This window comes from Camelus dromedarius, chromosome 13 (genome assembly GCF_036321535.1).
Source record: "Camelus dromedarius isolate mCamDro1 chromosome 13, mCamDro1.pat, whole genome shotgun sequence".
Taxonomy (NCBI): Eukaryota; Metazoa; Chordata; class Mammalia; order Artiodactyla; family Camelidae; genus Camelus; species Camelus dromedarius.
The window spans coordinates 612,574-635,859 of NC_087448.1; the positions used below are offsets into that span (position 1 = coordinate 612,574).

A 23,286-nucleotide genomic window follows, 5' to 3' on the forward strand; every position below is an offset into this window, starting at 1 on the left:
GCTATCACAACTGTGCTCCGCACACTGCAAAAAGTCAAGCAGAGACAGGGAAGATGCAAAAGGGACTCACACTGAACACCCAGAGAGGAAAACGACGCACGCGGTGAAAACCGCACCAGACGGTATTCATGCAGATCAGATGCTGCAGTCACTGATCAGAGAGAACTCAAAGACAGGCATAAACTGAGTAACTCTGCATCTGCTGATGAACTCTGTAGTTGAGCATCTTTCCACCAAGAAAGCCAAGCAGCCTTCACTGGGGAATTTTCTCAAACACTTAAGGAAGAAATAATGCCAATTCTATACAAAGTCTTCCAGAAAATGAAAAGGAGGGAATGTTTCTGAGACCAGCATCACTCTGATACCAAAATGAGACACAGACATTACATGAATACACAAATATCTTTTGTGATCATAGATGCAAAAATTAACAAACACTAGCAAATTAAATCCAATAATACATTAAAAAGATAGTGCATCATGACCCAGTACGATTTATGCCAGAGTCAAAGACTGGTCTAACATTAAAGAAAAAAAAATCTATGTTGTTTACAAACTTAAAACCAAAAATCATATGGCCACCTCAATAGCTGCAGAAGAATCTGTCAAAATCCAACACGTATTTCTGATAAAACTCTTAGTAAACTAGGAACAGAAAGGAACTTCCTCAACACAATGATGGGTAATTTTGAAAAATCCATAGCTAGTATCACACTTAATGACTAAAGACTGCAAGCTTTCTCCTAAGATCAGGAACAAAAGAAGGATGTGTGCTTTTGCCACTTCTACTAACCATCACACTGGAGGATCTGAACAGCGCAACAGGCAAGAAAAGTAACAAAAGGCCCACAGACTAGAAAGTGAGAGGTCACGTTACCTCTGCTTACAGGCAACGTGACTGTCTGCACAGAAAATCCAACGGGACCGATAAAAAGCTACTAGAAACAAGTACGCTTTGCAAGACCAGCATCTAAAAATCACTCGCATACCATCAAGAGCCAGAAACTCAAATCCACACACCATTTATCATGCCATCAAGACGCGGACTGCCGCAGGGAGAAATCTTAAAAAGATGTGCGAGACCTGTGCCCTGGGACTAGAAAACAGGTGGGGGAGCGGAGGACGACCTGCAGAAACAGCGGGCTGCGCCCCGCGCCGTCAGCTGGGCCCCACTTGTCCCTGCACTCACCTGCAATTTGACAAGATCCCAACCAAAATCCTAGTGTGCCTTCTTGCGTAGAAACTGGCAAACAGATTCTAAAATTCATACGGAAATACAAAGGACCTACAATAGCCAAAACAACTGTGAAAAAGGGAAAAGCTGGCGGCAAGAGCTCCAGACTGTGAGACTTCACACCCACAGGTACACGGGAGTGACTTGCGATGGAGGAGCAAAGGCAATTCAGTGGAGAAAGACTCCTCAACAAATGCACTGGGCCAACTGGGCATCCACGGGGATAACACAACTTGGATTCATACCTCACAACACACACAAAAATTCACCTCAAAACAGATAATAGACCTAAGTGTAAAAGCTGAAACCCTGAGCTGTCCAGAAGGAAATACAAGGGAAAATCTTCACACCTTAGATCAGGCAAAGACTTCCAGAAAGATACTAAAAGCACAATCTGGAAAGCACCAAACTGATACGAAGAAATCATCACAATTTAAAACTTCTGCTCTCTGAAAGCCACAGTTAAGAGAATCAAGAGACCAGCTGCAAACTGGGAGAGAATACTTGCAAGGCAAGTATCTGATACAGGACTTGTACCCAGAACATATAATAAACTCAAACACTTGGAAATAAGAAAGTAAACACCATCCTAAAAGACGAGCAAAAGATGTGAACAGAGACTTCACTGAAGAAGGTATTTGCAATGGCAACGAGCATAAGAAAAAATGCTGAAAGTCATCAGGGGAAACACAGACGAAGCCCACAGCGCAACTCCACCACACACGTACCAGAATAACAAAAACTGAAAAGACTGACAATCCCAAATGTTGGCAAGGACTCAAAACAGCTGGAACGCTCACATACTGCTGGCAGAGATGCAAATGGTGAAGCCCTCAGACACAGAAAACAAACTGGTTGCCAGAGGGGAAAGGGGGCAGGGATAATAAACTGGGAGTTTGGGATTAGCAGATACAAACTACTCTATACAAAACAGATAAACAACAAGGTCGTTCTGTACAGCACAGGGAACTATATTCAATACCTTGTAATAACGTGAAGAAAAAGAATATGAAAAAGAATATATATATGTGTAACAATCACTTTTCTGTACACTGGAAATTAACATTGTTAATCACTTATATTTCAATTTTAAAAAAAGGTGGAACTGACACATTGTAACTGACTATACTTCAATTAAAAAAAAAAAAAAAAGGTGGAGGGAGCCCTTTCAAAACAGTTAGGGCATGTCTTCAAAGTTAAATACACACTTTCCGTATGACCCTGAGAACCTACTTCTAGGTATCTACCCAAGAGATATGAGGGTTTTCCACACACAAGGCTTATCCTTCACTGTTCTCAGCAGCTTTATTCAGAACAACTCCAAGCTGGAAGCCCAGACATCCATTAACTCAGGACAATGCAGAGTACTCAACAACAGAGAAACGAGTCCCTGCCACAAGGCACCACCCATCTCATAGGCACTTCCCAAGTGGAAGAAGCCAGGTACGGAAGACTGCAAAGCACACTGCTCCACTCAGGCAAGGTCCTGGAAACAGCCAAACACACAGGGCCGGTCAGCAACTGCTACGCACGGGGAGAGAGGGGACGAATGAATGCAGAGGGGCCGCAGGCAACTTCACGGGGTGGTGGAGACACTGCATCTTGACCGTGGTGGTGGTTACACAATTGTATACATCTGCTAAGACTTGCTGAAGTACAAATCCTATGCAAATCACACTTTAATATAGCTACTTAAAAAATGCAACGAACTCACACAAACGTAAGACAAAGAAGGGACATACGGCCATCAAGCGTCAGTAGCAGTCTTTGGCGGTGGTGGGAGTATCGGTGACTTTAATTTTCTCCTTTGCATTTATCTGTGGTTTCCAGAATTTTACAATGTAACCACTCATGTAAACAGAAAATAAAGTTTAACCTCAAGTCTCATAATAGAAATTGCGCTGTCATACAGCTATGTAAGTTTAAAAAGCTAAAGCTCTAATCTGTTCTTAGAAACAATGATCAGTACATACATGTGAGCTAAAAAAACACGTGCAGTATACTGTGTATGTGTATTTACACGCAACATAATGTGTGTGTGCAGTCAAACTGGGATAATTCTACCTAGTAAAACCTAAAAAGAAAGAAGAAAAGAAACTGCTATCATAGTGTTACCGAAAATGTAGACAACATTAGACTGGTTAGAGAATGTGGTCCTTTAAAAACAAGATATCAGAAAAACCAACCTGCTTGTAACTGGAATGTCCCGAATAAACTTTTGACCATTTTTTGTTAGACAAGGAACATCATTATTTTAAATTAAATATGACAAAACCCGTTTGCACATGACAAGAGTCATGTGGCTCTTAGAAACACTCCTCTTCCGTAACGGGTTAACTATAAGTACTTCCCAGGCAGCTTAAGCCTGAAAATAAAAATCCCACAACCACCAAAACCTGGAAACACCTGCCGACTCTGAGGACTCCTACTGCTCTTGCTGGAGGCAGGCATTTGGATTTCTACTATTTCTGCACTGTTGGCTCCGAAACAATACGGAGGACCAAGAAATCCACGTCTGCATCACACTTCACTGGATGTGGATAATCGCGCTGTTTAGACAACTATAAAAAGCAATCAGGAAAGTGGAAGACGGGATGCTGGCCTCCTCACTTCTCGAGGGTCTCCCTGTCTGAGAAACTGCTTTACAGCTCAGTGAGAGTTCTACCAAGCCCTACCACCCGCCGTAGATGGAGCCTTACCTGGTACAGCTCTTCCAGGTTGTATCTGATGGAGGTGCTACTCTGTATGGCTTTCACTGCCTCATGAAGCTTCTGCCAGGTGTCTTGAGTGTAGTTATCAGGCAATTTAGGTCTGTCTGTAAATCCAGATAGAGTCCGTGGGGAAAGGCAACCATGCTAAGAGTCACACATCTTAAAAAAAAAATTCTACAAAAAAGTACTTAGAAGACACACAGGTAAGAACACAGAAATTAGGTTTCCGCGATACAAAGTATCATATTTATACATTGCTTAGAACAGAAACCGTGCAGTCACAGTTATCTTGGCGTTACTATGTGAACACACCTAGGATTGATACTCAGGACAAGCACATGTAGAAGCTACGCGAATCTCACAGCTTCTTCACTTAACAAGCGGACTGTACAGACCCGTAAACACGGACAGTCAAGCTCTACACGTTTAAAGTTGACTTAAATTATTCACAGTTGGGAGGACGGTGGAGAACAGGCTTGTACGGCCACATCCGCGTCAAAGGCGCTTACTTGGAGGCATTAACAGCGGCAGGGCCGGGAGACGCGGAGGAAGCAACAAAATCACGTCGCGGGAGCTTCCCGGCCCGGCCGCGCGAACCAAGACACCTGAATCACGCGGCCCACTTGACCCCAACCGGACCGGCTGCCCCGACGAAGGGGAGGCCGCCGCCGGCCGGCAGACCAGCGGGGTCGCGACCCCGCGCGGAGCGGAGAGGCCCCGCGCCCACCCCCGCGGGCCCCGCACCCACCTCGGAAGTTCTTGATCACCAGCTTCTTGGAGCCGCCGCCGCCCCCGGGCTTGGAGGTGACGGCGGCCGCGGCGAGGGACGCGGGCTTGGTGAGGCCGTTGGTGTGCCCGACGAGCGCCGAGAAGCTGCCCTTCCTGGGGGTCTCGTCGGCCATGGCGCGGCCCGGAGCGCGGCGCCCCGCCCGCCCGTCCGCCCGCCCGGCCTCGGCCTCCGCCTCGGCCTGCGCCCGCGCCGGCCCTCCGCTCCCTCGGCCCAACCGCCGCCGGCCCGCCCGCGACCCCGACCCCGCGCCTCAGGCCTCGGGAGCGCGCCGGACCCCGACCCGACCCGACGCGGCCCGATCCGGCCCCGAGCTCGCGGGCGCCGCAGTCCGCGCCCGCCGCGGTCCGTGTGGAACACGCAACAGTCGAGGGGCCGGTGGGCCCGGGCACCGGGGGTGCGGACGAGGCGGCCTCGTGAGGGGGGCGGGGAATCGCAGCGCAGCCCCCAACCTTCCTCAGCCCGGGCGCGCCGCCATGCCGGCCCCGGGCTCGCGCTCCGGCGTACACGCCGCCCCCGGAACCAACGTGCGCGGAAGGCGGGGCCGGGGGCGCGGGGCCGGGGCCGGACCGCGGCCCGGAAGTGACGCGACGCCGGCTGCGACGGGGCGCGCAGCTCGGCGGGGCGGCGGCGGACGCGGCCATGGCGCACATCACCATCAACCAGTACCTTCAGCAGGTAACGCTGGGGCTGTCCTCCCGCTTCCTTGCGTGCAGGCCGGAGCGGTCCGGAGCGGGAGCCCGGGGAGTGTGTTCGCCGCTGCGCCGGAGCCCTCGAGCGCCAGACGGGAAGCAGGCGCACTGCGTGTCCGGGGGCCCCCGAGCCGCGGCTGCCGCCCGCTCGATTTAGGGGCGGGGACGGGAGGGGGGCAGACGGGTGGAGGTAGGAGGGGAGGGAGCAGGTGGTCCCGCTGCGAGCTGCTCCGTGTAGCGCTCGGCGGGACGTGTGTCTCTCAGGGTTTGTCCAAACTGCCTGAAAACGCAGCCGCATAGTGCAGACACAGACACTCATGGATTCAGAGCTTGTGGTCTCTCTACGGAGCTGTGCTAATTCGCAGAACTAGAACCGTAGTAATAAGGATAATGAAAAGGGGGAATGGATTTTTCAAGTATGTGAAGAAGACATTGCCAGGACTTGGTGAATGAGAATGTGTGGCTGGGGGACGAGGAGGAGTCCGGAATGATTCCCAGGTTTCTAGCTTGGGCAGCAGAAGAGCTGAACAGATTTGGAGGGAAAAATAAATGTAGTTTGGACGTGTTGAGTTGGAGGTGTCTGCTGGCAACTGAATATAGTCCAACGTGGTTGGAAGTATTAGTTCGATTAATTGAGAAAGTTGGTTTAAACGGGAATCATGAAAAACCACGTACATGCTTTTGTTTTAACTAAAAGCATACAAACATACATTCATTTGCAGTCTTTTGATTGAGGCCTAAGATCTTTTTTTAAGAATAGGTCTACCTTGGCCTTATCTTTGCAGAGTTAACAGTTTTCAGTATCAGTTTAAAGTTGAACAAGAACATAGACATTTGAGAACCAATTTGAATATAGACTCTAGGATTTTATACTCTTCATATCTTTTATACATTTATATCTTTTATCTTTTACATATGTTTATATCTCTTTTACAATTCTCTTGCCCACACCTATTTCCACTTGGTTCTGGGGAGTGGGAGGGCATTGCCCGTGCCTTGAGCAGTGACCAGTGTGGATGCTCAGGATAGTCTGCGCACAGGATAAGTGGAGGCAGGGTGAAACTTGCTGCTGAGTGATTTACCAGTGCTCAGACCTCCACACGCTAGTGCACTAACCTGGACTGGTCTAAGTTCCACGTTCTCCTGTTTCTCCAGTGACCTCTCAGTCCTGTTCCCTGCGTTCTCAGAGGAACCCTCCTTTACCCTGCTGTTCTGGGGCGGGATACATTAACAGTGACGGGGCAGGCACCTGGGTTGGGTGACCCTGGTGTCTGCTGAGGAGCCTTCAGCTCTCTAAGATTTGCCCCGTCTGTCGCCATCCTTCTGTTTCCTTCACACACCCTTAACGGGAACCACGGCAGCCTTGGCCAGTTTACCTGAGACAGGGACACTGATTGTGTGCGTTTCGTGATGACGTGTAACACGTCCACAGCAGCCCTGCGTGAATATCTTTTGATTCTTGTACGGTAGAACCTCAGGAGTGGGATTGCTGCTCAGTTGTAAGTGCACGTGCATCCTTGTGGAATAGTCAAGGGGCGGATTCTGTATCCTGTGACTTGTTTGAGGTGAGGTGGCGTGAGCTCTCCCAGCTGCTGCCCTGAGTGTCAGCAGACCAGGCACTGGGTCACCTGCCGTCCCTGTGGGTTGCAGCCGCTTCCTTGCGGCCAGGGATGCCTGGGCAGGAGAGGAGCATGCTCAGTGTTCCCCAGTGGCTGTACCTCCTCGCCTCCCACTAGCAATGGCTGGGGGTTCCCGTTCCTTTGTATTGTTGGCAGCACTTAGTGGGTCAGCCTTTCAGTGTTGACTATGCTGGTGGGTGTGTGGGTTTCTCGTTGCGTTTTGCTGGCGAGTAGTGGTGTGAGCACCTTCTCATGTGTGTGCTGTTTGGGTGTCCTCTTTACGACGTCCCTGGCCAGAGTCTTACATGTACGTAACGTTTACATATCTAATTTTATGGTGGGTAAATTATACTGTATGTGCAGTTTTGTGCTTGGCTCTGCCTGCACTTAGGATTTTTATGTCACTTTTTGATAAATAAAATTTTAAAATATCATTTGACTTTCTAATTACAAAATGTCTCCTGTAATCCAGGCCTCTAGTATAGAAATACATGAAATGAAAATCTTCTCGGCCCCTCAGCTCCCATCCCGCTGGCCGGGATCATCTGGTGCGTCCTGCTTAGTGTATGAATATTATCTTAGCACTTGGACCCTGCATTTCTTCCTGTACTTACTTGTCGCGTTGTGTGACTGTGACAGTTATTTGGCCATTCCCCTCCCCTCTCTCTTTTTTTTTTTTTATGTTTAGGTTGAGCAGAAGCCTTTTGAGTTTTGGATATATGTGGGTTTTAAACTTTTCTTTTCCATAAGCTTTATAAGTGAATTTTCAGATGTCTGTTAGTATGACTTAGTAAAATCTGAATAATTCACCTTCATTAATAAACAGATAATAAACCACTGGCTTATTCTGCTCTTTCATTGTTTTTAATAGTAAGTCACTAGTTTGCCTCCAGAGGATCTCATTTTGAGATGCAGTGATTGCTCGCTGAGGAGCACTGACTTGCTGCATTTTGATTATTCTGACTCCTTTCAGCGTAGGGAAAAGTGAAGTTTAGAGGAGTATGGTATGTCATCTGGGTCCTGTGAGGACCAGGGGCTTTATTTTCCTCTTAGTACTTATCTTCAAATGCCTCAGGTCTATGAAGCCATTGACACCAGAGACGGGGCGTCCTGCGCAGAGCTGGTGTCTTTCAAGCATCCTCACGTTGCCAACCCGCGGCTGCAGGTAGGTGGCAGGGCCCTAACGCGTCTGGGGGTTTCCACATCGCCTGCTTCCTAAGAGAAGTTCAGCGTTTGAGTGAGAAGGAAACGAATGTTGCCACTCTGGTTTGGTAATTGCAGAGTTCCCACACGATTTGTCTTGCTTCCAGTTCATTCATTAACCGCTGGCCGGCTGTTAACCATTAAGCTGTGTAAGAATATGCCTAGACTATTTCCTGGCCAGTGGAAGACGGGAACAAAGTCTGTTCCTCTCCTGCGCTGTTACGTCGGTGGTGCTTGTGTGGAAGTCGTGAGCCTTTACTTAGAAGGGCTAACGTGCGAAGTTACTGTAAACTGTAAGGTGTAAATTCTTTTGAAATAAAGGTTTGTCTAAATCCCTTTCTACACATTGCACTCTTTCTGTCCCTGTTCATTTTATTTTTGCCATTTTTCTTGTTTAGTTGGCCTCCCCAGAAGAGAAGTGTCAGCAGGTCTTGGAACCCCCTTATGACGAAATGTTTGCAGCTCATTTAAGGTAACCCACTGGTGGGAAGAAGAATGAGCAAATCTGGAAATGGCCGAATTAACTAGGGATTTTATTTAATACCATCTTATGCTTGAAGCAGCGAAAAATCTCCTTTGAAAAAGTAGAAAAGTGTGTTTGTAATTTCTCTTTGGTAAAACCTGAGAAAATTTTGTGAGTTTAAAATACTTTAAAATCTTAGCAAGCGTTTTCATTTCCGGGATCATGTATGTTCTTAAGTTACAGTGGGAGTGTGGACACGCATCTTGCTGCGCCGCTGTGTAGTGCTGTAGATAGCCGGTGATGTGCGTCCTGCTGGCGGGGTCGTGGTCTTCTGTTCAGTAGGGTGTAGGGCCCGCCCGGGGTGTCCATGGAAATGCCTATTTTTTGGCCTCTTTGCCTTTCTGGGAAAGAAACCAGAACAAGGCCGAGCAAATGAAGGAGTGCTTTTTACTCAGGTGTCACATCTACAGCCTCCGCCTCTCGTGCCCCGTCAGGCGAAGCCCCAGGTCCTGAATTGTGTGGCACCTGATCGTCCTCCTGCCTGCACATCTCACCAGTGTTTCAGAGCAGACGGGGCTGTGGGGCAAGGTGTGGGGGCCTGGGAGCCCTGGCAGGTCTCTGGAAACGGGGTGCCCCTGAGTACCTTGTGGCATGGGGCTCACTGCAACTTCCTCAGTCTGGGCAATGTGCGATGAGGTTCTAGGCTTGGTGATGGACTCTGCCATGTCTGGTTAGAGTGCCTAGCCTGCCCCGTGACGCTGCAGAGGGGCCACTAGTGTGTTACTGTGAAACCTGCTGCAACTCGGCTTCTTGTAGGACTTGAAGGAACAGGCTCGGGACGCTGTGGGGTTTCCTCCTGCACCAGGTCACTTGTGGGCGTCTTCATGACCTGCCCAGCAGCAGCTCCAGCTTCGACCCTGGCTCAGGCGAGAGCAGGTGCTGTGATGGGGGCAGGCCCGTGGTCCCATCAGTCCTCAGGCTCCACGTTGCCTTTGCAGGTGCACATACGCAGTGAGCAACCACGACTTCATTGAGGCGTACAAATGCCAGACCGTAATCGTCCAATATCCTTTGTCAGCTGCACTACTGTTCAACGTGTAACGGATGCAGCTGGGTGCTTGAAGCATGGGGCCCCTTTCAGCCATACCTTTAATTAGAAAGGAGCAAAGCCTTTGGAAGAAAAACTTAATCTGTTTCACTCAGGTACTTAAATTTAGCATGGACCTTAAGACTGCTGTCCAGTGACATATAGTAGGGAGGAACACTGATTATGGTTAAGGATTTTGTTTAATTCTTTTGTGAAGAATAATATTTGTTGCCTTTAAAGCATTTAGTATAGCTACAGGGATGGGCTGGTCCCCTTGGAGAAATACAGGGACCCCCGGTCCAGATATAGATGGAAGAGCAGACACAACATGCATCGTTTAGTCGTGGTGCTGGCGCCAGGACCAGGCCACTTTCTGACTTCAGCCATGTAAGCGCTGTCCCAAGGCTCAGGCCCTAGTCGGTGCATGTTCTCACATCTACACGTATCTCCAGGCTTTAGTTGCTTATTTTTTAACCATCTTGTTTAATTAATACACAGAAGAGAATTGGTTACTAACCAGCTAAGTCTCCTTTGAATTCAAGAACTCTGTAATCGATGAAAGAAACTTTACAGTCCAGGTCCTGAAGCACATTGCGTGTAACTTGTGATCATCCGGGCTCAGAGACACTGGATAAAATGTGCGAAGTTGCCGACTTAGAACAGTAGTCTTTTCTTGCTCCGGGGAGAGTGTGCATGAAGTAAGTGCACAGACTGTGCTCACAGCACACGGTGCTCGGGTGTCTGGACCGTGGGCTCCTGGGCTCTTCTCCTTCAGGAACTGACTGCCAGGCTCCATCATCTTCTGAAAGGCGAGCTGCTCCCATTACAGCTGAGAACCCTCTTGCTTTTTACTCCGTCACTGGTAGCATTACTTCAGTTTTGTCAGTCAGACCTTCCTTAATATTTTACATCATTCCTACGGGCCTTTCAGGCCCACAAAGAAGAGAACTGGTAAGTACAGACAGAGACGGCTGAAAGTTGGCAAATGGCTTTTTTTTTTTTTTATGAGAAGCTTTTAAAAAATTTACTCTAAGTAAGCACATGTTGTGTTTCCTCTGCCAGTATTCAATGTCACGTGTTGACATGACAGCGTCAACATGGGGCGGGCTCGCAGTGTGGGTTTGAATGGCAGTTCTGTCAGGTGGTTTGCAGTGTGCGTCTGTAAATACGAAGTATTGCTTTTATTTTAGCCCTTCCATACCCCAACATATTAATTAGATATTATTTTTCCCTTTAATTGTCAATTTTGAACTTTCTTTTGTTTTTAAACTTGGATAAAAGATGTAGATCAACTACAGTTCACTCGGGCGCTAGAATATATAGTAATTGGGTTATTTTTAATTCATTGATAAACCGCTTTATGATTTATTAACAACCTAGGTAAATACTGGAAGTTTGTTTATACTAAAGTAGCTGAAGGCTTGCAAATACCTTTTACTTTAAAAAGAAGCAACCTTTTTAAGTGAAGATTTACCTTACACAAAAAACCAGCACTGCCAGTTGGATTAAAAAGTCATTTAGGGCATTTTGGCTAGTATGTACATCAGGTCCTGTTAGGAAGTCATTGTGAACCACATCTTGTTCTGGAGGAGCTGTTTAGATGGTGGTGGGAGCCGGGGTGGGAAGGGAGCCTTGGCACAGTGTGAGGAGGTGCCGTGGGGGCTGAAGCCCCCGGATTTAGGGGGTCGGGGGCAGTGGGTGTGGAACTCCTGGCACTGCAGCCTGCCCCGAGGGGCTGAGGGAGACAGCAGCAGCCAGCGAGGGGGGCGGGGGGCATTGTGGGCAGTGCCCCGGGGGAACCGGACCCTGACCTCAGACGTGCTTCTCTGCTGCAGGGCCCTGCCGGTCATGTATGCCGTGGCGCTTGACCTCCGGGTGTTTGCCAATAATGTAAGTTCAGTGTCTCTGTCTTCTGCTCCCTCTTAAGCCATCCTTTCCAAGAGTTCGGAGGGGCTAGTGGGGTTGGGTTGTGTCCGGTGTGGAGAGCATGGGGGAACGGCCTGACAGCAGGCGAGTGAGCCTGGGTCTGGTCTGCTGTGAGAATGTACTGTCCCTGTCCTACAGGGTTCCACCCTGATGCGAATTCGGGTGGCTCAGGGCTTCTCTGGCGTGAGGGGTGAAGATTCGGGACTTTATGGGGTAGCTTCCCTGCGAGGGTCGGCAGAAGCCAGCTTCGGAGCAGCGGTTCTCAGCGCTTGGGTCCTGACGCCCTTTACAGTTTTGAAAACTATTGATGACCTCCGATTCTGGACGAGACAGAGTAAACATGCTCCTGTCCCTCCTGCTGGGAGTTTTGAGGCTAGCGTGGCTCTGGGAGGCGAGTTCCCTGTGTTTCCTTCTTGCCTCCTATGTGTCGTGGACTGAGCCCTGGAGAAGCCTGAAGCCCAGGACCCCTGACAGACAGAGATGGTGCAACCCAGGAGGGTGGGCAGAGGAGGCAGCTGGCAGGACAGACCTCATGGAGCGTTCCACCGCAGGCCCTCCCTACAGCAAGGCCTGGGCAGCGTGGTGGGTGGAGGCCCCAAAACAGGAAGGTCCACCTCTCATACGTGACAGCCCGGACGCCCTGGATGTGATCGAGAGTCACGTGTTGCAGCAGGAATCGGACTCTCCATCTGTGAGGCTCTGAGTGAGGAGAGACGGCCAGCACCGCCCGTCGGTGGGCCTCCGGGGGCAGATGCGAATGTGCAGGGGACAAGCGAGAACGTCCACAGGTGAAAAGCAGAACCACACGAGAACTTTAGAGCTGAAAATACAGGGACGCCGACAGAAATTATCCAGGACCCCAGAGCTTTTGTTTACATGTATCATATCAATATTTACTGTATTGGAAATTTTAACTGGGAAATTTTTAGTACTTATTTATTTCCAATAATAAACCTTTTACATGGTAACATAGTAGACTTTTAAATAAAAAAAACTATTTTCAAGGTGAAAAAAATGTACTAAAAAGTGGCATTGTTTTACATTTTAATCTCTTCAATGTCTGGCTCAGCAGAAGCCACTTGGATTCTCATATCTGCTGCTGCGTTTGCCCTGCAGGGTATCGTGTGGTCGCAGGTGAGAGGCCTGCCTCAGGTGGCTGTAGCAGGAGGGGACAGTGTTCTGATAGGCTTTTCAGGGGGTGGCAGGTGCTCTTCTCTGAGCTGCACCAAAGCTCCAAGCATAGTTTTTAAGGTTCATTACAGTGTGGCCTCTGAGGCTTAGCGGTGACTTTTTTTGCTGTCACATCAGAATCCACAGTGTGTGGTGAGCTTTGAGGCTCTTTTACCACCGTGTGACTTTGTAACATCGTAACATCGTATGCTTGACTTTGTAACATCGTACATCAATCATCAATCGCTTGGAAAGTTTCTGCGCACTGAGTTATGCAGCTGTTCCAAATGTTGACATGTTTCATTATGCAAAAAAAACGAAAACTAGAAAACTCTACATTTGTTAACACCTCCAGCGACCTCGTCAGGACAGCCGTGAAGCTGTGGAAAGCTACCAGGCTCTTGGTGGTCTATACAAGTTTTCCAGTATTCTAAGTTTTTCTTGAAGGTGCAGGTGTTGTCACTTTGCTTGGAGTGACAGGCTTGTTCGCTCACCATCCCGAGGTGACGCCGGGTCGCCAGGCCCTGTGGCGCTCCGTTCCCCGGGCCAGCTTGCAGCCCCGCAGTGGCCTGGTGCTTTTCCTTGGGACAGACGTGCTGTGTGCATGCCTCCTGCTCCGTCACGAAGCTGCTGAAAATGCAGCATCGAGGACCAAGACTGAATGACGTTACTCTGCAGTGCGTCGTCAAGGACACTTTAAAGTGAAGTCAGCTTCGTCGGCTGGCTGGCTGGAGGATGCAGGTGTGGTGCTAAGGCCGCCGTGGCTGTGAGCTCTGTTCTGGGCGCTGGGAAGCCCCTAGAAGCCTCACCGGCGGTTGTCTCCCCACCATCAGCACAAACTCGATACAGGAAAGAGAGAGCGGCTTCACGTTGCCAGGAACGTGGTTCTGATCGTGTGGCTCACGTGCAGGTGTCCTGGGGGCTCCCAGGCTTCACAGACACTGGCTGAGAGCCCAGTCATGTTGAGGGTGAGGGGGACGTGAGCCGAGAAGCAGGTCCTTCTTTGACTGGGAGGTCCTGAAAATGGGGGACCGTCAGCCTTGGTGGTGACTGGAACCTGCTGGAAATGGGCGCATCAAGGGTTCTGATGGCTGTGTGTGGGAGACGGGGGTTCATGGCCAATGAGGAAGGGCTTTCCCGCAGCACATGGTCACAGGCCTCACAGGCCGTGGAGGCCGGTGGACGGGTGAGCCCAGGTCAGCTGGTTTGCGGAGGAGGAGGCCCGCGCTCTGGGCTCCTGGGTTTGCGGCTCTGAGCCGACGACCTCGCCCAGACATCCTGGGCGCTTCTCGTTGTGCTGCCTTTGCTCTCAAGTGTGCTGTGACTGTCTTTTTTCTCTTTTTTGTGTGACTTTATTTTTAACTAAGGAATCTAGAGAAAATTTTTGAACGAGTGTGTTACTTTCTATCAGGCAGACCAGCAATTGGTGAAGAAGGGGAGAAGCAAGGTGGGGGACATGCTGGAGAAAGCGGCCGAGCTGCTGATGAGCTGCTTCCGCGTCTGCGCCAGCGACACGTGAGTGCGGCCCTCCCAGCTCCCCCCAACCCACCCCTGTCCCACCTTGGCCCCCGCACCCCCGTGGCCCCGGCAGCTTTAAAGAGTCCCTTGTTGCGTGAGCAAGTCAGAGGGAAGAATCTCTTTCTCACCTAGCCACGCCCCCTCAGCCCCGCCCCCTGCAGAAGGCTTCGCCAGCAGGCCTGCTCCCTGGGCGGCTTCTGGACGCTTGCCTCCGGCTGGACTGTCCTTCTCTTGCCTGCATCTTGGAAGGACCTTTCTGCTAGGTGGAGAATTCTAGATTGGCCGTTTTTAGCACTTTAGGACGTCATCCCACCGGGCTGCCTGTTTGGACGGGAAGCCAGCTCTCCCTCACCTGCTTCCTGGGAGCTGCTGGCACTTCCTCTGCCGCCGAGTCTTCCCTCGGCTCAGTCACTTGGCAGATGTGCCTGCCTGTCTTTGTATTTCCCGTTTGGGGTTCATTCAGCTTCTTGGATCTGTAACTTGATGCCTGTTACTAGGTTATAAATCTTTTAACTTTTATGTTCATTCTTTATCTACTGTTGGGCCCCCTTCTTTCCCTTCTCCTCGAGTCTGACTCCAGGCATGTGTATGTTGGACTCGTGATGTTACTCCACAGGGCTTGGGGCCTCTGTTTACTTTTCAGTCTTTTTCCCTTCTCGTTCTTCCCTTTGGGTCGTTTGTACTGACCTGCTTTCAGGCTGACTGACCTCGTCAACCACTATTTATTTCTGCCGTTATTCATTTGTTAGTTCTAGACCCTCCATCTGATTCTACTTTAGAGTTTGTTTTTCTCTCGAAATGCCGTCTCTTCACCCATCATAAAATCATGGCTAGTTAATTGGGAGTTTTAGAAATTGCAAAGCAAAGAGAAAGTAAAGCTTTCCATATCCAAATAAACAAAAACTACTGTTCCCAGAAAGCGTTCCAGCTTCTCGCTTCTCATCACTCTGTCCCCACCTCAACGGTCCCACCAGCACTGGACTTCACACCGTTGTCAGCAAACCTGGCACTGCCCCTCCCAGAGCTGGCCGCCCCTCCAGCGTGTCTCCCCACCAAAGCCTCCTTTCATGAGCCCTCCCAGCAGATGGTGCTGGTGTTCACTCCCCTTAGAGAAAGTGCGTATCTGGATGGCGATCACTAGGTTGCTGCGTCCGTGAGGGCATGCAGGTCGCTCTCACAGAGTGGCCCTCACGCCGCCAGCGCTCAGTCAACAGCCGCAGGTATGCAGGGCCCTGCCCGAGGGTGTGCTCCCGCACAGCGTGAGCAGCTTGGCCCTGGGTCTGACAGTGCTTTTCTTGGAGGTGACACCAAAGTCACGAGTGACCTGACAAGAAGTAGATAAGTTAATTGGGCTTCATCAGAATTTAAATTTCGTTGCTTCAAAGGACACTGTCAAAAAAGTGGAAGAAATGCCCATGGAATGGGGAAAAAAATTGCAAATAGTAGTATGGGTCCAGCACCCAGCATATATGAAGGCTGTTACAGCTCAGCAAGACAAAGCCACGAGACCTGGTTTAAAGTGGGCAGAGGATTAGGCTGGACGTTTCTGCCAAGAAGGCACAAGAGCGGCCGGCAAGCACAGGAAGAGACGCTGAACACCACTGATCACCCAGGGAGCGCGGGTCCAGGCCACCGTGAGGCACACTGCACCCCCGAGATGGCTGGGGTCCAAGTGCGGGTGGGGACGGGGCTGCTGCTGGCGGGGCCGTGGTACCACCACTTTGCAGAGCAGCCTGGCGGCCCCTCCCTCCAGACAGAGCAGAGCCCACGCAGCTGACCTCCCTTCTCGGGTCTGCAGAAGAGGTCACTGTCCCAGTGCCAGGCTGGTGGGAGCGGGACCACGGGTACAGTGCTCTGTGGCCGTCCCCTTCCTCACCGACTTCCCTGCCACGCCGTGCTCTGAGGCTGGTGCAGAGGTGGTACTGCCCGTCTCTGACGCACAGCGGGGCCGGCCGTCAGCCACGAAGCTGACCTCCATATTCTGACTGCCCTTGAGCGCCTCTGTCCAGGCCCACGTTGGTCTTAGGAGGCACTTGTACAAGGACGGTCAGCTCGCTTCCTTTCTGGGCCTCTTATTTCAAGTGCTTTGACTTCATGCTCCGGACTTAGTGATTCCAGGAGCCGCCTCAGCGCTCTCGCTACACTGCCACCCAGGGTCCAGGCGCCCCAGAGAAGGTCTGCTCGCAGCCAACTTGGGCGGGTTCAGCCCTGAATTACCTCCAACGTGTTATCCTGAAAATTTTCAAACACCCAGCAAAGCTGAAGCGACTTCACACAAATACCTGCACACTCACCACTTGGGCGTTAGCGTTTCGCCACAAGGGCTTTGCGGCTGTCCGCGTGTCCTCCCTCCTGTGCACATCTGTCTGCTTTTCTTTCTTCTTTTTTTTATTGTTTCGGATGCATTTCAAAGTTAATTATGGTCATCAGTGAACTCTTCCCTAAACATGTCAGTTTCTCTCTTGTATTTTGAGGGCAAATGGATGTCCAGTGAACCCCTATAGAGCTGTAGGACACTGCTGCCCAGAGGTGTCCCTCATCCCGCCTCTGGGCAGTCCCCTTCCCAGCAGCTCTGCCTGTTTGGTGACTTCACACATCTGGACCCACACTATGTGTGCTCTGGGTCCTGCATGTCCGATATTCATCCACTTTGTGCTGTGTTTCAGTAGTCTTGTAATGATCAGAGAAAAATAGTTCTTCCATTTCTCACAAATGCTTTGTGATGGTTAGCTTTTACGTAATATTCTTGCAAACTAAGCAGCTTTCATCTGCTGCGGCAGGGGATGTAGCACCCAGACACGTAGCTGGTATTAGAGCTCCTGGTCTGGTCTCTTCAAGTTTACCCATTAGAGGAGACATCTTTCATAATGTTATTTTATTTCATGAGTATGACCTGACCTGTGGGATTTTATCTCAAGATGTTAATTTGTTTAGGAAGTTTATTTTGTGATTTATAAATAAAATTTTCATTTCCTGTGTAACTTAAAAAAAATTATTTTCTTGTAGTCGTGCTGGCATAGAGGATTCAAAGAAGTGGGGGATGCTGTTTCTGGTGAACCAGTTATTCAAGATTTATTTCAAGGTACCTTCTGTTTGACTACTTTGTGTGTCTTAGGGTTTTTTTCTGCCCGTCTTGCAGATCCCGTTTCTGTTCATTATCAGCGGCCCCCAGCATTGCCGGGGACCGGGCAGCACCTTGCCACATGCAAGACCCTGAGCATCCGCGCGGTGCGGGGACTGCTGCCAGTGCTGTGCACGCGTCCTCTTGTTAAACCCCCCCATGGGAGGCAGGTGCCCAGCTCCCAGGAAACCAGGCGCGGGCGTAGCGGGACTGGGTTTCTGCTCCAGAGCCTGACCCCGAGGGCGGAGCTGCAGGCCCTGGTCAGTCTGGCCCCTCGGGGGAGGAAGTCAGGCGAGGGGCGCTGGGACCCAGCCCCGCGGTGGGCCTTCCGGAGCAGGTGTGGTCCGGCCCGAGTGGCCGTGTCCTTCATTTTACTGTGAAGTAGTCAGTCCTGAGGATGTAAGTCCCACTCCGAGGAGGCATGTACGTAGGAGCCAGAAGCTGGCTGTCAAGACAAAGCTCAGAACAGGCTGTCCCTGCAGATCAACAAGCTCCACTTGTGCAAGCCCCTGATCCGGGCCATCGACAGCTCGAACCTGAAGGATGGCTACAGCACCGCCCAGAGGGTGACCTACAGGTACTACGTCGGCCGGAAGGCCATGTTCGACAGCGACTTTAAGCAAGGTGTGTCCTCGCTCTTTGTCGGCTTGTAAGGACCTTGCCTCTGAGCGACCCAAGGGGCAGCCTCAGAAAGCACAGTTCTTGCTGCAGGTGGAGTTCAGGCACCATCCACAGCCACGCTGGATTTCTCTTTTAATTTTTGACACCAAAGTTGGTTGCATAAAGGGAAGGCCCGTTGGAAGTTTCTCTCCGCACACTGGTCCGAGAGACGGTGCCCACCCTGTCCCTCTCTGTGGGTGGCAACTGAGCTGCACCCTCTGTGCAGAGCCTGTCATCCATGTCCCCTTGGCCACTGGGGGGCCCGTGGGCACCGGGCGTGGGGGGTGTGCTTTCCTGAAGTCATCCTCTGTGGTCTGTGTCGCTAGCTTTCTCAAGAACAGGAAGCCATTTTTTTTCCTTGTTGAACTTTTGGAGTGGCCGGCAGGAGGCTTACGATTCCTTCTGTCGCCCTTGGACCAGACTTCACACTCGCTTTCCAGCAGTTTGTGTGCACGGAGCAGCATGACTTCAGGCCACACAAGGCACAGAAGTGCTTTTCTCTCTGTGCGTTGGAGGCCGCGGTCCTCTGAGGGCAAAGCAATGGCCTCCGTGGGAGTCGTGGTCCTTGTTGTACAGGGTTCTGCAGACCAGCTTCTCATTCTCTTTCACAGCATTTGTAATAGCACTGCAGCTCCCGAAGAAGGGCTTCCTTGGTTATCCCCCATCTTTTTCCTTTCCCTTGATGTATCAAGCATGAGAATAGAAGCTTTAAATTACAGTTGACCCTTGAACAACAGCGAGGTTTATCCCCTCCGCATCCGTGGTTCCTCCCCATGCGTGGGTTCAGCCAGCCACGGGCCTGCAGGATGTGGTTTTTACTGCTGAAAAAAGTCTGTATCAGCGGACCTGACGCGCTGTTCAAGGGTCACCTGTGTGTCAGCTGAAGTCCCTGAAGATATTGCTGTGTTTCCCCTGAATATCCCTGGGGTGGTGTTCTTGAATACCCAGCACGGCAGGAAGTGATGTGTTGGTGTCAGTGGTTGGACAGTCATGGTTTCTGAGACCTCTGGGGCCTTTCTCGGGGCGGCGGGGGGGGGGGGGCACAAGGCGCAGGCGGGGCGGGGCTGGCTGACTGCCGGGCCCGCGGCATCTCTGCAGCCGAGGAGTACCTGTCCTTTGCCTTCGAGCACTGCCACCGTTTGAGCCAGAGGAACAAGCGCATGGTCCTGATATACCTGCTCCCCGTGAAGATGCTGTTGGTAAGTGCCCCTGCTCGGCTCTGAGGAGGTCGATGGACTTCACAGTAGCGTGTGGTCGGCCACGGGCTGAGTCGCCTGCGGGCGCACTGGAAACCCAGGAGGAATAGCCCTGTGGTGGCCTGGGCCCTCTGTCCCTGACCGACACCTCCGATCCTTCCAGAAAGGCTCTGCGTTCCTTTTCTCTTGAAATTGTCTAACTCAAACGTGTGACGTGTGTGCGACAAGTGCACGTGATCCCTGTTCCCCTAAATGTCTAAATTAATAGGAATAGATTAACCAAGAAAGAAGAAGGGCATTCCACCCTGTCTGTGTCTTACTTTGTCACCAAAAGTCATTTTTGATCCATATAAAGAAAAGCCAAGTGACCAGGAAGTTAACGGACTAAAACATTCTCAAAGTGATAGCCCTTCCTTTCCTCCCATTTAAAAATCTTTAAAAATTATCAAAGCAATACACACAGGGTTAAAACTTAGCTGGTCCAGATGGCTCATGGTGGGAAGAGACGGCGTGGCACCCCCTCCCCACTCTGACCCGCCGTCACAGGAGCCGCCCGTTTCACATTTCTCAGCTGGCCCTTCTCGAGGACGCCTCTGTATTCCTAAACCTTGGGTTGTCACCCGCCCCTCCTCTGACAGAGTAGCTGGCCGACGACAGACCCTGCGGCCGGGTTCCGCCCCGGGGCAGCCCTCTCATCTCCGGCCTGCTGGGGGTCAGTTCGGGTTCTGCTGCTCACAAACTCGTGCTGAGACACAGGTTGCAAGGTTTTAAAACATACTTCCTTGGTAGGACTTTGATCAAAGACAATTCCATTGAAAATGAAAAGGTTCTTATTCTGAAAAATTCCTTTGTCTCAGGGTCACATGCCAACCATTGAGCTTTTGAAAAAGTATCACCTCATGCAGTTTGCTGAAGTGACCAAAGCTGTGAGGTAGGGTGTCTTTTCCTTTCTGTTTGGGACCTTTTAAAATACAAAGTCAGAAAACGCGTCGTGTGTTGAGAGGACTGGTCGCGCTTTGCCGTGACCTTGCCTGTGATCCCCCAGCGAAGGCAACCTGCTCCTCCTGAACGAGGCTCTGGCCAAGCACGAGACCTTCTTCATTCGCTGCGGCATCTTCCTCATCCTTGAAAAGCTGAAGATTATCACCTACAGGAACCTCTTTAAGAAAGTGTAAGCAAAGTATTTTCTTTTTAATAAGTTAAAACTCTTAGAATGGCTCATGCAGGAGACTCATGAGGTTATGAACACGATGCCGTGTCTTCTGAGGCGGGGGAGGGGGGTCCCCATTCTGCCCCCTCAGTTCTGTGGAGTAAAGTCTGTCCCCCGGGCTGCTGCCTCTGGGCCCTGGCTTGGTCACCAGGGCCGTGAGGACAGAGCTCGGGACAGGCGGTTAGAGCACCGGCCCTCGGCACCCAGGTTTCACGGTTCATCAGGGCGTGGGCACTGACCGGCCAGGCCTCTGCCCTCCTGCTGTCAGACAGCTGAGCTCTGCCCGGCTCTCTCCCGCGTGACTGGAGGTGGACTCCTCTCCGAGGCCTGGTCCTGGCAGGATCTCAGCAGCTCAGCCTCACGGTCAGGCTGTTTATGGCTGTGGGGAATATGTCCCGTCAGGAAGGACCATCGTCTGCCAGGCCCGCAGGACACCAGCCAGCGAAGGTGCCTCCCGATTCAGGGACGTTAAACCTGAGCGCGCGCACCCAGACTCAGTGAGCTCTTCTCTAAATGTTAAAAAGCAGATTTGTACTAGTGACTTTTTTAACCTGAAAAGTCAAAATCGCACGCGGAGGCGCTGACTGTCCGAGCGTCTAACAGGCGGAGGGGTTCTTCGTTCCTTGGGAGCGGGCCTAGCAGGCGTTTCTTCCCGCTGCGCGCCAGCGCCCCTCCTGTGGCCTCGAAGTGTGGGTCTGCAGTGGCTGGCGTGGCCTGTCTCCCTCTTCTAGGTGCCTGTTACTCAGAACACACCAGTTGTCTCTGGATGCCTTCCTGGTGGCCTTGAAGTTCATGCAGGTGGAGGACGTGGACATCGACGAGGTGCAGTGCATCCTGGCCAACCTCATCTACATGGTGCGTGGGCCGCACCTCTGCGGGCGGGCCCGGGCTCTGAGGCTCTGATGCAGTCGCCTCAGTTGTGATCAGGGCCAGAAAATACCTCGACAGTCAGGGGGCTTTATGGGAGCGCGGGTGGGTGCGCACAGTACGTATTTCCACGTTCCCCACCGTATCCGCGTTTATTCATTTTCCTCTTAGTGAGTGGGATTGGGGAGGATTGGGGAGGAATGGCTCGGCGCCGCCCCGACACCCTTCATGTGACTGGCTCAGTGCAGCGCCCTCCCTCCCTCCTGCAGGGCCACATCAAAGGCTACATATCACATCAGCACCAGAAGCTGGTTGTCAGCAAGCAGAACCCCTTTCCTCCGCTGTCGACAGTGTGCTGACGTGCGGCAGCCCCAGGGGCGGGAAGGTGGCGTGCAGGGAACCAGCCGGAGTCGCCGGGTTCTCCCCGGGTGCTGAGACCAAGTTTGCCGGCACGCGGGGACCTTGACGTCTCCATCGTCGCAGGACGCACGCCCGCTTCTCAGGGACCTGGGATCCGGCTTTCAGGGAACGCAGGCACGTCTGCTGGCTCCGGAGTGTGGGCGGAGCCCCTGCGTGGGGCGCTCTGTCTGCAGGGTGGCTGCAGTTTCCTGCCCTGAGTGTTGTTCCTAAGGCGTCTTTGTGGCTCTTCCTATGAAAGGGGCGTTCTGAATTTATACAGATGGTGTGCTCCTTATTGTATCTTCTGGGATACAGCTATTTTTATAAATGTTAAATTTGAACATTTTGTGTGACCAAAGTGTTTAACTTAATGTTTCTTTTTATAAGCTGAACTCGATTTGATTTAAGTTTTCCAGGTACTTTAGCCATTTCTTCGGAGTATGCACATTTCCTCTGTTTATGCAACTTATTAAAGAAGAAAAGTTTGTTGTAGCTCATCTTAGCAAAAGTAGGAGCCTGAAGGCTGCTTGTCCCCTTTGTGCAAAGAGGAGCTGCCCTGGGAAGTGAACTCCCCCTCCCAGGACCCGGCCACAGCCCAGGACGCTGGGTCTGTCTGTGTATCTCACATCTCGTGCTCCGGCCGCCAGACAAGCCACCCCAGACCTTGGTGTGAAGCAGGGACCCTGACCGGGCTTGCTCAGAGTCTGCAGTTCGCTCACGGCTTCTGCTTCACGTGGGTCATTTGCGGGGCTCTCCCGGGGCTGCGTGACCCACCCTGAAGGTGCGGCGCCCCTGGGCTCTGACCCAGCGCTCAGCAGGGTGGCAGGCAGGTTCTGGGTTCTTCTCCAGTGGGACGGGGCCAGGTTCCAGAGCAAGCACCACAGAGAGCCGGTGGGCTCTGTGGGCTATCTCCCAAGTCTCAGTGTCACTGTCACCCTTGGCACATCCAGACCGAGGTGTGAGGACAGCAGTTTAGAGTGGGCCCCATGTCTGTAGGTGTCAGGCCAACAGCTGCTTCCCGACCCTCGAGCTGTCCCTCCCCGACCACTTCCCTGAGCAGGAAAGCTGGCCATGGGGCCGGCACAGGATGGCTGCTCGCTAGTGGTCACTCGGGGCTGGGGATGCTTTCCCATTCACTGGGGTGCTGGTCTCACAGCTTCAGACAGGAACCTGGACCCTCCCCCCTCAGCAGGGACTGTGGGCGCCCTTCAGTTGGGGTTGGAGTGGCGTTCTCACTGCAATGTGAATACCAGAATTTCTGTAAGCATGCCTGCGTTTCTGGGTTTAACTACAGAGAGCACTGGGTTTTCAACATTCTCAGGTACCTTCTTGAATAGTGGACAGTGACACTGAAATTGAGGACTGACCATTAATGACAAGATGAGGCCACACTCGGCGAAGGCGCGGAGGCTCAGGTGCGTGT

At 51.6% G+C, this 23,286-nt stretch overlaps 2 protein-coding genes across 3 annotated transcripts in view; one reads left to right on the forward strand and one right to left on the reverse strand.

Annotated features, from left to right (window-relative positions):
• Positions 1–5,234, reverse strand: part of CUL4A (cullin 4A) — a 36,081-nt gene extending 30,847 nt beyond the window's left edge. The window contains exons 1-2 of the mRNA XM_064492927.1: positions 4,694–5,234; positions 3,934–4,049 (exon numbers count right to left, since the gene is read on the reverse strand). Coding sequence (XP_064348997.1) covers positions 3,934–4,049; positions 4,694–4,847 — 270 coding nt within the window. The 5' untranslated portion in view covers positions 4,848–5,234. The remainder of the gene's footprint in view (positions 1–3,933; positions 4,050–4,693) is intronic.
• Positions 5,235–5,320: 86 nt separating this feature from the next.
• Positions 5,321–22,204, forward strand: PCID2 (PCI domain containing 2). 2 transcript variants are annotated; one of them, XM_031466353.2, is made up of 14 exons: positions 5,321–5,410; positions 8,119–8,208; positions 8,645–8,718; positions 9,708–9,773; positions 10,706–10,747; positions 11,632–11,686; positions 14,304–14,407; positions 17,417–17,492; positions 18,014–18,155; positions 19,290–19,390; positions 20,245–20,318; positions 20,433–20,558; positions 21,329–21,456; positions 21,734–22,204. In XM_031466353.2, exons 1-14 carry the CDS (start codon positions 5,375–5,377, stop codon positions 21,928–21,930), a joined length of 1,311 nt encoding a protein of 436 aa, XP_031322213.1. In that variant the 5' UTR covers positions 5,321–5,374; the 3' UTR covers positions 21,931–22,204. The 2 variants fall into 2 exon arrangements, with proteins under 2 accessions (XP_031322213.1, XP_031322212.1); XM_031466352.2 differs by having other exon boundaries at positions 21,329–21,452.
• The last annotated feature ends 1,082 nt before the right edge of the window (positions 22,205–23,286 follow it).

What these genes read in the sequence shown, in the direction of transcription:
- PCID2 (XM_031466353.2), top strand. Translation starts at nt 5,375, where the DNA reads ATGGCGCACATCACCATCAACCAGTACCTTCAGCAG. An exon ending in TTGCCAACCCGCGGCTGCAG is followed by an intron (nt 8,209 to 8,644) that starts GTAGGTGGCAGG and finishes TTTCTTGTTTAG; the next exon opens with TTGGCCTCCCCAGAAGAGAA. An exon ending in CGCGTCTGCGCCAGCGACAC is followed by an intron (nt 14,408 to 17,416) that starts GTGAGTGCGGCC and finishes ATTTTCTTGTAG; the next exon opens with TCGTGCTGGCATAGAGGATT.